Genomic DNA, 14,530 nt, shown 5'->3' with positions numbered 1-14,530 from the left:
GTGGTCATCATTGTTGTGAGAGTTATATATGAAATAAGCAAGGGGGGTGGGCACCATATTATGAACAGTATATATGATGAATGCAGGAGCAAAGTGTGGTGTGTTGTTGACATAAATGTCATATATATAAGTGTCAGGTTTGGTATGAGGGTATACATATTTTTTAGGAGCGCAGTGTGGGACATATGTGTTATCTTCAGGACATAATACTGTAGTATTTTAAGAAGCGCAGTGTAAGGATGTTCTGCAAGGAAATTAAGAAATCTAATAGTGAAGTCTAGATCCTTATCTGCAAATGACTATGTACATCTTTTGCCTGTGACTATTCAGTACAATTAGCCACCAAGTAATCTCTTAGTGTGTGAGAAAATTGTATGCATGTATTTGGTGTATGATAGCAACTGCAATGTGTGGGGCACCACAATTTACTCCTACTGTATGGAAGCCTTCTGCTGACTCACAGCTTTCTAAGTCCTCACTTACACCTCTAAGACCTCAGACCCCTCCCTGTTGACTTTCCCTGCACGATATTGGAGGGGTCTCCTCCTTGGGTGCAGCTGGCATCCGGGCCCTGAGTACAGTAGTATCATGCCCTTATCAGTGGTGGGCAACGAAAGATCAAGTCAGAGGTGCGGTGACAGGAAACCCAAGACAAAAGCAATTAAGAGGCAAAGCAACAACACGGCTCAGCTCCAGGCCCATTATCTGCCCCCCGACCGCGCATCAAAGACACCAGGAGCCTCACAACACGTCACAGGGTCATTAACTGCCAGACACAGACAGCACAGCTGTGACAAGGGGCACAACATGCCAAATACTGTCACCAGCCCCGAGACCACGTCTACTGCGTGCCAAGGGGCATATACTCTGTATAAAGATATGGACACCTAGAGCCTGAGTGTATAATGATATATGTACAGCCGGTATAACCTGGGGATCTCCTGTATATAATGATATATGTACAGCTGGTATAACCTGGGGATCTCCTGTATATAATGATATATGTACAGCTGGTATAACCTGGGGATCTCCTGTATGTAATGATATATGTACAGCCGGTATAACCTGAGGATCTCCTGTATATAATGATATATGCACAGCTGGTATAACCTGGGGATCTCCTGTATATAATGATATATGTACAGCTGGTATAACCTGGGGATCTCCTGTATATAATGATATATGTACAGCTCGTATAACCTGGGGATCTCCTGTATATAATGATATATGTACTGCCGGTATAACCTGGGGATGTCCTGTATATAATGGTATATGTACAGCTGGTATAACCTGGGGATCTCCTGTATATAATGGTATATGTACAGCCGGTATAACCTGGGGATCTCCTGTATATAATGATATATGTACAGCTGCTATAACCTGGGGATCTCCTGTATATAATGATATATGTACAGCCGGCATAACCTGGGGATCTCCTGTATATAATGATATATGTACAGCTGGTATAACCTGGGGATCCCCTGTATATAATGATATATGTACAGCTGGTATAACCTGGGGATCCCCTGTATATAATGATATATGTACAGCTGGTATAACCTGGGGATCCCCTGTATATAATGATATATGTACAGCCGGTATAACCTGGGGATCTCCTGTATATAATTATATATGTACAGCTGGTATAACCTGGGGATCTCCTGTATATAATGATATATGTACAGCTGGTATAACCTGGGGATCTCCTGTATATAATGATATATGTACAGCCGGTATAGCCTGGGGATCTCCTGTATATAATGATATATGTACAGCCGGTATAACCTGGGCATTTCCTGTATATAATGATATATGTACAGCTGGTATAACCTGGGAATCTCTTGTATATAGTGATATATGTACAGCCGGTATAACCTGGGAATCACCTGTATATAATGATATATGTACAGCCGGTATAACCTGGGGATCTCCTGTATATAATGATATATGTACAGCCGGTATAACCTGGGGATCTCCTGTATATAATGATATATGTACAGCCGGTATAACCTGGGGATCTCCTGTATATAATGATATATGTACAGCCGGTATAACCTGGGAATCTCTTGTATATAATGATATATGTACAGCTTGTATAACCTGGGGATCTCCTGTATATAATGATATATGTACAGCCGGTATAACCTGGGGATCTCCTGTATATAATGATATATGTACAGCCGCTATAACCTGGGATCTCCTGTATATAATGATATATGTACAGCCGGTATAACCTGGGGATCTCCTGTATATAATGATATATGTACAGCCGGTATAACCTGGGGATCTCCTGTATATAATGATATATGTACAGCCGGTATAACCTGGGGATCTCCTGTATATAATGATATATGTACAGCTGGTATAACCTGGGGATCTCCTGTATATAATGATATATGTACAGCTTGTATAACCTGGGAATCTCCTGTATATAATGATATATGTACAGCCGGTATAACCTGGGGATCTCCTGTATATAATGATATATGTACAGCCGGTATAACCTGGGAATCTCTTGTATATAGTGATATATGTACAGCTTGTATAACCTGGGAATCTCCTGTATATAATGATATATGTACAGCTGGTATAACCTGGGTATCTCCTGTATATAATGATATATGTACAGCCGGTATAACCTGGGCATCTCCTGTATATAATGATACATGTACAGCCGGTATAACCTGGGCATCTCCTGTATATAATGATATATGTACAGCCGGTATAACCTGGTCATCTCCTGTATATAATGATACATGTACAGCCGGTATAACCTGGGCATCTCCTGTATATAATGATATATGTACAGCCGGTATAACCTGGGGATCTCCTGTATATAGTGATATATGTACAGCTGGTATAACCTGGGCATCTCCTGTATATAATGATATATGTACAGTTGGTATAACCTGGAGATCTCCTGTATATAATGATATATGTACAGCTGGTATAACCTGGGGATCTCCTGTATATAATGATATATGTACAGCTGGTATAACCTGGGGATCTCCTGTATATAATGATATATGTACAGCCGGTATAACCTGGGGATCTCCAGTATATAATGATATATGTACAGCCGGTATAACCTGGGGATCTCCTGTATATAATGATATATGTACAGCTGGTATAACCTGGGGATCTCCTGTATATAATGGTATATGTACAGCCGGCATAACCTGGGGATCTCCTGTATATAATGATATATGTACAGCTGGTATAACCTGGGGATCTCCTGTATATAATGATATATGTACAGCCGGTATAACCTGGGGATCTCCTGTATATAATGATATATGTACAGCTGGTATAACCTGGGGATCTCCTGTATATAATGATATATGTACAGCTGGTATAACCTGGGGATCTCCTGTATATAATGATATATGTACAGCTGGTGTAACCTGGGGATCTCCTGTATATAATGATATATGTACAGCCGGTATAACCTGGGGATCTCCTGTATATAATGATATATGTACAGCCGGTATAACCTGGGGATCTCCTGTATATAATGATATATGTACAGCCGGTATAACCTGGGGATCTCCTGTATATAATGATATATGTACAGCCGGTATAACCTGGGGATCTCCTGTATATAATGATATATGTACAGCCGGTATAACCTGGGGATCTCCTGTATATAATGATATATGTACAGCAGGTATAACCTGGGGTTCTCCAGTATATAATGATATATGTACAGCCGGTATAACCTGGGGTTCTCCAGTATATAATGATATATGTACAGCTGGTATAACCTGGGGATCTCCTGTATATAATGATATATGTACAGCCGGTATAACCTGGGGATCTCCTGTATATAATGATATATGTACAGCTGGTATAACCTGGGGATCTCCTGTATATAATGATATATGTACAGCAGGTATAACCTGGGGTTCTCCAGTATATAATGATATATGTACAGCTGGTATAACCTGGGGATCTCCTGTATATAATGATATATGTACAGCTGGTATAACCTGGGGATCTCCTGTATATAATGATATATGTACAGCTGGTGTAACCTGGGGATCTCCTGTATATAATGATATATGTACAGCTGGTATAACCTGGGGATCTCCTGTATATAATGATATATGTACAGCTGGTATAACCTGGGGTTCTCCAGTATATAATGATATATGTACAGCCGGTATAACCTGGGGATCTCCAGTATATAATGATATATGTACAGCCGGTATAACCTGGGGTTCTCCAGTATATAATGGTATATGTACAGCTGGTATAACCTGGGGATCTCCTGTATATTATGATATATGTACAGCTGGTATAACCTGGGGTTCTCCAGTATATAATGATATATGTACAGCTGGTATAACCTGGGGATCTCCTGTATATAATGATATATGTACAGCTGGTATAACCTGGGGATCTCTTCTATTTTTATGTCTCTATTAGCTCACTTAGTTTTACATGAAATGTAGGTCATTCCTATAGGATACAATCATCTCCCTCTAGTAGAGCAGTGTGTAAGCAGTGAGCACCCTTCCTTCCTCCTCAGGACAGACACACGTCTCTTCTCCCATGTCCCCCTCCTCCCCCTTCCCCTCCTTTCCTCTCCCTTATGGTCTCCGGAGTCTCCAGTTCTTGCTGTTGGCGCCTCGCAGACTCTGGGATGACATGGTAGTGAGGTGAGCAGTGAGTAGGACGTGAGATGGGGTGAGGAGGGGGCTGCGGGGCAGTGAGGGGGGCAGAGGGCAGGATCAGGGACACCAGGGTATAAATCCTCTAAGGGTCAGAGACAGGCACCACACACTCACAGGGATCACAAGATGCTCAATATGTCACCTCAAGGATGCCCGATCCTCTTATTACTGCTCCTGACCAAATCAGGTGAGTGACTCCTACCACCTACCTATCATGTCACATGTATCTACCACATTGTTGTGTTCTAACTTATAACATTTCGTTGTATATTTTACCACTTTCTATTGTTATATTTTTAAAAGTTTACCAAAAGTTAAAATATATTTGGTAACCTTTCATTTATTTTTTTTCATCATTTTTTTCAGTTTTTATATACATTTGTTCATGTTCACATTCTTTTTTTAACTTTTATGCTTTTTTTATGTTGTAGTCTACATTTTGCACCAAAAACTTTTTTCTTATTTTTTTTGGTAATTTTTTTAATGACTATACAGGCAGGTGACGTACAAGATAGGTTCTGTAGGTTTGTCCTTAAGTTGAATTTGTCTGTAAGTCGGAACTGTATATTTTATAATTGTAGCCCCATCCAAATTTTTTTGGATTTTAAAAATGTTGGATTGTCATAAGAACCAGGAGTAACAATAAAGCTTCACCAGACGCCTGTGATAACTGTTACAGCTGATTATTGTAGCCTAAGGATAAAGTACAGTAACTTACCAACATCCAGGGGTCCGTTTGTAACTAGGGGTCGTCTGTAAGTCGGGTGTTCTTAAGTAGGGGACCGCCTGTATACAATATAAATGTGATAGTAAGTTGATCCGCGCAGTCACAGACGCCAAACACGTGTCATTGTCAGCGAGCGCAGGGTGAACAATGACCATGTCCACGGATCAGCGGCCGCACTGGACCGCGTCCAACGCTCCCGCAGAACAGATGTTCTCTCGCATTGTTATGATTTTGACCTGTGCTCCGTGCACGATAACAATCGGGAAATTGTTATTTACTTGTCTAATTAATTTTACTATTATAACTTATTATTATTTGACTTTTTTATTTTGCGTATAATATATAACGGAACAAAATTTAAAAACCTAACATTGATGAGTTTACAGAAAAACTTACCAATAACAATACAAGAGAACACAACTAAAACAATGTTTAATACTTCAGTCTTACCTGTAAATTACTATAGCCACGGGGAAGGCAGATTTTGGATGTGTTTAGTTGTACTTTACGCCCTGATAGTATCGGGGGGGCTGATGAGGATCTGCTAATAATCAGTCACTGGCTGCAGGTTCTGATCCATCTTGGTCTTAAAGGAAACCTACCATTGGATGTGATGCATTATGAAGCAAACATACCTTGAGAATGCTGTAGCTACACTGATGCAGGATCATATCTTGGTTAATCCCTGAGCTGAGTGGTTTTGCTAAGAAAAACAGTTATAACATTCAGGACCTTGGGAAAGCTGGGTCAGGCTGGCTGCCTACATAAACACAATACACACGGGAGCTTGTAATTACACATGGAGGTTAGTCAAGACATGACTAATCAACCTGAGCTGGATCACTCATACACAGCAGCTGGAGGATGGTGCAGCAATTGATTATTCTGCCTTCAGGCACAACCCAGGGATTACATCATCCTCTCCTGCAGAGAATAACTCAATGCTAGGAGAAGCAGTGAAGCAGCCATAGAAGGGGCAGAGCTTCGTTATCATAATATTATATCTGTTTTATCAGTAAAACCACTCAGCACAGGGATTAACCAAGTTATGATCCTGCATCAGTGTAGCCACAGCATTGTCAAGGTATGTCTGCTTCATAATGCATCCCTTTAATACACACACAGTTTGATGTTTGTTTTTCGTTTGCTTCTTTGCTGCAGATTTTGCACCAATTTTTTAAAAATACTTTTTAATATTTTTGAATAAAGTTTTAAATGCATTAATTGAAATTCATTTGTGGCTTCGGTTTAAAAACCTTTATCAAAATCGAATGTTGGAGTTTTGTAACTGTTTTAAAAAATGTTTTTTTTTTTTAATGAATTTTTCGATTGACTTTCAAAAACACTTGAAAAGTTTTCCTCTAACTTAAAGATGAAGTTTTGTTCAAGTTTTGGAGACAATTTGTATTTGTTGTGATACCTTTTAATATTTAGGTTGGGCGACATTTTTAATTCATTCATTTTGGGGCGGAGTTTCCATGAATTAATTTGGAGAAGTGTTCAGTATAATAAACAAATAATGAAAATGATGAGAAAGCAGAAAGTCATGGTAATTCTTTTTCTTTTTCTAGTTTTCTGTTCTAAACCCGGACTAGAAATTATCCCGTCCAATGGAGAGATTTATCTTGGAGAAGGAAAAGACTTTTTGTGTAAATGTAAGGAGACGTATTCCATATTCTTTTTTTCTCTTTCACAATGTAATTATAGTACAATAATATCAGTGATGCCACAGGAGGCGGGGCTGTGACTACCTCTCACACAGGATACACAGGCAGGGGGCGGGGCTGTGATTATCTCTCACACATGATATACAGGCAGAGGGCGGGGCTGTGACTACCTCTCACACATGATATACAGGCAGAGGGTGGGGCTGTGACTACCTCTCACACATGAGGTACAGGCAGGGGGCGGGGCTGTGACTACCTCTCACACAGGATACACAGGCAGGGGAAGGGGCTGTGACTACCTCTCACACAGGATACACAGGAAGGGGGCGGGGCTGTGACTACCTCTCACACATGATATACAGGCAGGGGGCGGAGCTGTGACTACCTCTCACACATGATATACAGGCAGTGGGCGGGGCTGTGACTACCTCTCACACAGGATATACAGGCAGGGGGCGGGGCTGTGACTACCTCTCACACAGGATATACAGGCAGGGGGCGGAGCTGTGACTACCTCTCACACAGGATATACAGGCAGGGGGGGGGGGCTGTGACTACCTCTCACACATGATATACAGGCAGTGGGCAGAGCTGTGACTACCTCTCACACATGATATACAGGCAGTGGGCGGGGCTGTGACTACCTCTCACACAGGATATACAGGCAGGGGGCGGGGCTGTGACTACCTCTCACACAGGATATACAGGCAGGCGGCGGAGCTGTGACTACCTCTCACACCGGATATACAGGCCGGGGGGCGGAGCTGTGACTACCTCTCACACCTGATAAAGAGACAGGGGGTGGGGCTGTGACTACCATTCACACAGAATACACAGGCAGGGGGGGCGGGGCTGTGACTACCTCTCACACATGATATACAGGCAGGGGGCGGGGCTGTGCCTACCTCTCACACATGATATAGAGAAAGGGGGAGGGGCTGTGACTACCTCTCACACATGATATACAGGCAGGGGGCGGGGCTGTGCCTACCTCTCACACATGATATAGAGACAGGGGGAGGTGCTGTGACTACCTCTCACACATGATATACAGGCCGGGGGCGGGGCTGTGACTACCTCTCACACAGGATATACAGGCAGGGGGCAGGGCTGTGACTACCTCTCACACATGATATACAGGCCAGGGGCGGGGCTGTGACTACCTCTCACACATGATATAGAGACAGGGGGCGGGGCTGTGACTACCTCTCACACAGGATACACAGGCAGGGGGCGGGGCTGTGACTACCTCTCACACATGATATACAGGCAGGGGGCGGAGCTGTGACTACCTCTCACACATGATATACAGGCAGGGGGCGGGGCTGTGACTACCTCTCACATATGATATACAGGCAGGGGGCAGAGCTGTGACTACCTCTCACACATGATATACAGGCAGGGGGCGGGGCTGTGACTACCTCTCACATATGACATAGGGGTAGGGGGCGGGGCTGTGACTACCTCTCACATATGACATAGGGGTAGGGGGCGGGGCTGTGACTACCTCTCACATATGATGTGCAGGCAGGATTTCAGTAGATATACCTGATATAACTGTAATTAAAATGTAAAAAAAATGTCTAACATGCAATGGCATTAAAAGGGGATTACTTTGGGGCATTTATCGATTTTGGGTGGAGATGCCCTTTAAATGTGATCAACTTCTAAAATCATCTTTGTTTCCCCCTGACAGCCACTGTTGAGGCCACATTAAAATGGATGACTGACGATGAGGATATTGAGGATGAAGAAGGGCGCTACAAGCAAAAACACATTGATGAGAGTGTGCGCAGTCTCTACGTGACCGCATCCAAGATCGAGCCGGACCGCGTGATCCAGTGCCACGCAGAGACCGAATCCGGAGAGGTCGCGACCGCGGAGATCAAACTGAGGATCATCCGTAAGTTACTGACCTCTATCATCCAGCCTAATGTAGACGGGCAATGATGCTCAGCAGCGCCCCTACAGGTCGGGGTGCAGTACTGCAATAGACTCATAAAATGTATTATGTGAATTTTTGCAGAAAAACCAACATTTGTGAAGGATGTGAAGACGCGGAAGGAATTTGATGCAGATTCCACGGCTAAGCTGCCTTGTGATGTGCAAGGAATCCCCAAGCCCCAGGTCACCTGGTACCGATATGGTATGGCCATCACCCCCCTCCCAGGTCACCTCTCGGCCAGCGCTGATGGCACCCTGAGCATAGAGAAGATCCAGCTCTCCGACGCCGGCATGTACTACTGCATGGCTTACATCCGAGAGAGGAACGAGATGGCCTACAAGAACGTCTCCGTCATCGTCAATGGTGAGACCCCTGACCCGGGCACCTGGGGGAATAGTATCAGATGCACATGATGGGGGACATGACCTTCTTCTGATCTTTCCTTGTAGCTGCTCCCATCGTTCACTTCAACACCACAAACCCCAACATCACCTCAAAATCCAACACGTCCTTCACCTGCTTCGTGACCGGACACCCCGAGCCCCGGATCATGTGGAAAAAGTGAGTGACATCCACCTATAGGCACAACATGAGGAGGTAGTACTGACTGGTAATCTGAGGCAGTATCCAACATGCTGTGCTTAGATACATCAGCTCAGGACACAGTAGTATCTCACATAATAGAATAAGCAGACAGTATCCTGAATTGTAGGTCTAGATACTGCAACTCATCAGATTGTATCACATATGCCAGGATTAGATACATAGGCTCATCAGATTGTATCACATATGATATGCTTAGATACATAGGCTCATCAAATTGTATCACATATGCCAGGCTTGGATACCCAGGCTCATCAGATTGTATCATATTTGCCAGGCTTGGATACCCAGGCTCATCAGATTGTATCACATATGCCAGGCTTAGATACCTAAGATCATCAGATTATATCACATATGCCAGGCTTGGATACCCAAGCACAACAGATTGTATCACATATGCCAGGCGTAGATACCCAAGCTGGTCAGATTATATCACATATGATAAGCTTGGATACCTAGACTCTTCCGATTGTGTAGTGAATGCTAGGGTTAGATAACCAGGCTCAATAGATTGTATCACATATGTTGGACTTAGATACCAAGCCTCATCAGAGTGTATGGCATCTCATAAGCATTGGGTACCTAGGCTCATTAGATTGTATAACACAGTATAGGCTTAGATACTAAGTCTCATATAACTGTACCACATATAGTAGGCTTAGATACCAAGTCTCATCAGATTGTATGATAAGCATTGGGTACCTAGGCTTTTTAGATTGTATCACGCAGTATAGGCTTAGATACCAAGGCTCATATTACTGTATCACATATGCTAGGCTTGGATACCCAGGCTCATCAGATTGTATGACATATCATAAGCTTGGATACCTTGGCTCATTATATTGTATCACACAGTATAGGCTTAGATACCAAGTCTCATATTAGTGTATCACATATACTAGGCTTAGATACCTAGGCTCAGTATCACACGGGGTAGGCTTAGGTTTAGCCACCCCCTGGCTATGTATTGATCAGGTGTCTGCTTGTAATTACAGGGGGGATGAGGAGGTGCCTCTGGATGGACAGAAGTACGCGCTGAGCTCTGACGGCCTGGAGCTGACCATCACCGAGCTGGAGAAGTCTGATGAGGGAGAATACACGTGCCATGCCATCAACCACTACGGGGAGCACAACACAACATTGTTCCTACAGGTCATGGGTGAGTATCAGCTGACAGGCAAATAGAGGTCCCCCAATATAAGAATGACAGTGACATGCAATACCAAGTATAGCCACTGTGCAATATATGGCGCTGTTGCTGGAATACACTGATGATGTAGCTGATTACTGGACTCTTTACTGACCAGTCTCTGTCTCTTCAGAAGTCTCACAGGGTGTAGGAGCCGGGGTGATCACTGGCATCTTCCTTCTCATCTTCCTGGTGACTCTTCTGGCCGTGGACCTGACCTGCTACAGAACCAGGCGCCGAGGCTTCCTCATGTACCTCAACACCAATGTGCTGGGCCGAACCACCCCAAGGGTCAAGCTGGAGGAGCCTGATATTAAGTGAGTAACTTTGTGGTCAATCTGAATTACACTGCAGAGCTGCATGCACAAGTCTGCACCTTCAGAGCTGCCTCCTCCTAGTCTATTCATTCTCTACAATTCAATTTGCATTCTGGGAAATGTGATCTAAACACCAGACTATATACAGTCATATATATATATGTATTATACATTATCAGAAGTGCAGAATCAGCAGAATAGTGAGTGCAGCTCCGGATTATTTCACAGCTTAATTCCATATAAAGGCTACAACAAAGTCTTAATGTGTGTAACTTTTTGCAGGAAGGAGACTTCGGACAAGAGTCATGTGGTGAACATTTCGGGTATCGACGCCTGACACCCATCCTCTCCCTACAAGTGGTGCCGATGACAAATATCATGGAAACGGATCTACACTGTATAGAACAATTCTCAGCAATTCACTTTATGTCCATTTAAAGGGGAAATACACCAATAAGTCCTTGAAGAGGATATGAGAAATGGGACCCCCAGCTGATTCCAGGATCAAGGGGCCACGATGCTCTATAGAGCACCTAGACTTGCACTAACACCATTGATTAATGGAATCAGCAGGGTCCTGAATATATTCCCTGAGGACCAATGAGGATGTGTGTTTCCCCTTTAAGTACTAGATCCCTCCCCTTAGTAAAATTATTCAATGATACTGAATATGAGTGAATGGTTCCCCTTGTAAATATAACTTGGTAAATATGGCAGCTGTGCATGTAACCAGCCCCTCCCCGTTATATTAGTCAGAGCTAATTATTAACAAGTGCTTTCATTTTTTTTTTAGATGCTTTAGATTCTTTTTGTACGTCCCTTAATTATTTGTCCCCCTTATGAATGTTCCCCTCTATGGAAGAGAGTTATTATAATGCAGTCTACAGTAAGTAAAGCTTATTGGGATTTTTTGGAATATGAGTAGGATATCAATTTCAGAATGATTGGTTGGGAGTCCAATCCCTTTAATATAGTTAAATGTAACATACATTTTCATTGTGTTTGTACCTGGTATTGAAGCTTTGTCTCATTCACTTAAAGGGGACCCTTTACCACTTAGCACATGGAGATGTATCCGTGTGCTACACAGATTCAGGGGCACTTAGAATTTTCTTTCTAGCCCCCATGGTTGCGAAGATATCAGTCCTGGTATCTGACCATTCTAATCCTCTCCACTGTCAGAGAGGAGGAGCTGGAGGCGTGTGTTATGCTAATTTTCTCTGACAAAGTAAAGATATGTGACCATTATAATCCTCTCCACTGTCAGAGAGGAGGTGCTTGTTTTATGCTAATCTTTTCTGACAAATTTAAAGGTATGTGACCATTTTTTAATCCTCTCTACTGTCAGAGAGAAGGAGCTGAAAGTTAGGGGTGTGTGTTATGATGAGATGCTAGATTAGCATAACACACGCCCCTTTCTCTGCTCCAGCACCTCCTCTTTGACAGTATTGAGGATTAAAATGGTCACATACTAGGACTGATACTCAGCAACCGTGGGGACTAGAAAGAAAATTCAAAGTGCCCCTGAATCTGTGTAGCAGTCCCTATGGAAATGGTAAATGTATGTGAGGTGGGGGCAATGGGGACTTAGCAGCAATGAGGTGCAATACCAGACACAGCCACAAGGGGATGTAAAGCATTTAATCATTTGATCACTGCAGGTGTCAGGGGTCAGATCCCCACCAATCTTACCCAAGCCCTCCATGATCATCATGAAAACTTTGTTTTTTTCTTTTCTTGGCTGTCGATTTTTGTTACAATGTATCAGTGTAAATAAAAGCACTAAAGAGATAAGTGGTGCCCCTGTAACAAAATCTCAGCTTTGAGGCAGGCCTTGGTGAATTGAAGACTTCTTAATTATTCTGGCCCCATGTACAGAGATGGGAGATGGGATTTCCCTTCGCTGTGTTCACCCATGTATTATAATATCCTGTACATAGATTATCTATTGACTGCTCGTGTGGAAATCTCAGGAAGATTTTGAATAAAATGAATTCTTTAAAATAAAAACAGTCTTCTGTCTGAGTCTTTTTGGAGGTGTCAGAGACTTGTAGAAGCCGGCAACAGGGGAAAGAAACAGTAATGGGGCACCAAGTGTAATACTCATTAGTGGCCACAAGATGGCAGAGTCATCCTATTGTCCAGCATATATTTGTGATTTTTCTACATTTTGGGTGTAAAAACATTAAACTTTAGAAAACTTTACAACAATGTGCAGAAAAATTATGGTTTTTGGTTTTCAAAAAATTCACAGCCTGCATCAATATACTGTAATATCAGATTGGGACGTCTTAGTTTAGGGCAAAATCCCCAGACACTAATTATCTGTCCAAAACAGACGGGACCGGAATATACAAAGGGGAAAAGAGACGAAGAACAGATGGAACATGGAAAATCCCCTTGTGGTCAAAGGCTGTGACACCAGAGAACAATAGAGAATGGAATGGTCAGATACTGTCTCTATGTATCTAATCCAACCATGTATTGTACTGTCAGCAGAGTGATGTATCTGAGTCTATTATGTGTGATACTGTCTACTGAACTGATGTATCTAATCCTATCCTCTGGGACATAACTAAAGACTCTAATTCCCCAGGGGAAAAGTTTAGCTTGGGACCCCACATGGTACCTTACAGCAGCTCGGATAATTCTATAATGGAAGCTTAGATACAGCAGCTCAGCTGTATCTAACGCGGGTATAATGGCTGCTTGGATATAGTGGCACAGTTTTATGTAAGGTGATTTGCTATATAGTAAAAGCTTAGATACAGCAGCTCAGATATATGTAAGGAGGTTCCTATACAATCACAGCTTAGATACAGCAGCTCTATGTGAGGAGGTTCATATATAATCACAGCTTAGATACAGCAGCTCAGCTCTATGTGAGGAGGTTCACATATAATCACAGCTTAGATACAGCAGCTCAGCTCAATGTAATATATAATCACAGATTAGATATAGCAGCTCAGCGCAATGTACAGTTGGATATCTAATGGAAGTTTAGATACAGCAGCTCAGCTTTATGTAAGGAGGTTCCTATCTCATCACAGCTTAGATACAGCAGCTAAGTTCTACGTAAGGAGGTTCCTATATAATCACAGCTTAGATATAGCAGCTCAGCTCTATGTAATATAGAATCACAGCTTAGATATAGCAGCTCAGCTCAATGTACCGTTGGCTATCTATCTAATGAAAGCTTAGATACAGCAGCTCAGCTCAATGTAAGGTGTAGGACTATATAATGGCAACTTAGATTCAACAGCTTTATGTAAGGTGGATGGCTGTATAAAGGCAGCTTAGATACTGCAGCTCAGCTTCATTTAAGGTTGAATATCTATGTAATGGAAAATTAGATACAGTAGCTCAATTCAATGTAAAGTTTATGCTGATATAAGGGCATCTTAGA

At 42.6% G+C, this 14,530-nt stretch overlaps 1 protein-coding gene across 1 annotated transcript; it reads left to right on the top strand.

Moving 5' to 3' along the window:
• The first annotated feature begins 4,734 nt into the window (after window positions 1–4,734).
• Window positions 4,735–13,109, top strand: LOC140134678 (neural cell adhesion molecule 1-like). Its single transcript, XM_072155162.1, has 8 exons — window positions 4,735–4,863; window positions 6,975–7,058; window positions 8,767–8,973; window positions 9,097–9,378; window positions 9,465–9,576; window positions 10,614–10,777; window positions 10,941–11,124; window positions 11,407–13,109. The coding sequence occupies exons 1-8, from the start codon at window positions 4,803–4,805 to the stop codon at window positions 11,459–11,461; spliced, it is 1,149 nt and encodes a 382-aa protein (XP_072011263.1). The 5' UTR covers window positions 4,735–4,802; the 3' UTR covers window positions 11,462–13,109.
• The last annotated feature ends 1,421 nt before the right edge of the window (window positions 13,110–14,530 follow it).

This window comes from Engystomops pustulosus, chromosome 6 (assembly GCF_040894005.1).
Source record: "Engystomops pustulosus chromosome 6, aEngPut4.maternal, whole genome shotgun sequence".
Classification (NCBI taxonomy): domain Eukaryota; kingdom Metazoa; phylum Chordata; class Amphibia; order Anura; family Leptodactylidae; genus Engystomops; species Engystomops pustulosus.
The sequence above is the reverse complement of the archived record's forward strand: the minus strand, read 5'-3'. Positions and strand labels throughout refer to the sequence as shown.

Coding starts and splice junctions, on each gene's coding strand:
- LOC140134678 (XM_072155162.1), top strand. CDS start 4,803: ATGCTCAATATGTCACCTCAAGGATGCCCGATCCTCTTATTACTGCTC. Junction 4,864..6,974: donor ACTGCTCCTGACCAAATCAG/GTGAGTGACTCC, acceptor TTCTTTTTCTAG/TTTTCTGTTCTAAACCCGGA. Junction 9,577..10,613: donor CCCCGGATCATGTGGAAAAA/GTGAGTGACATC, acceptor TTGTAATTACAG/GGGGGATGAGGAGGTGCCTC.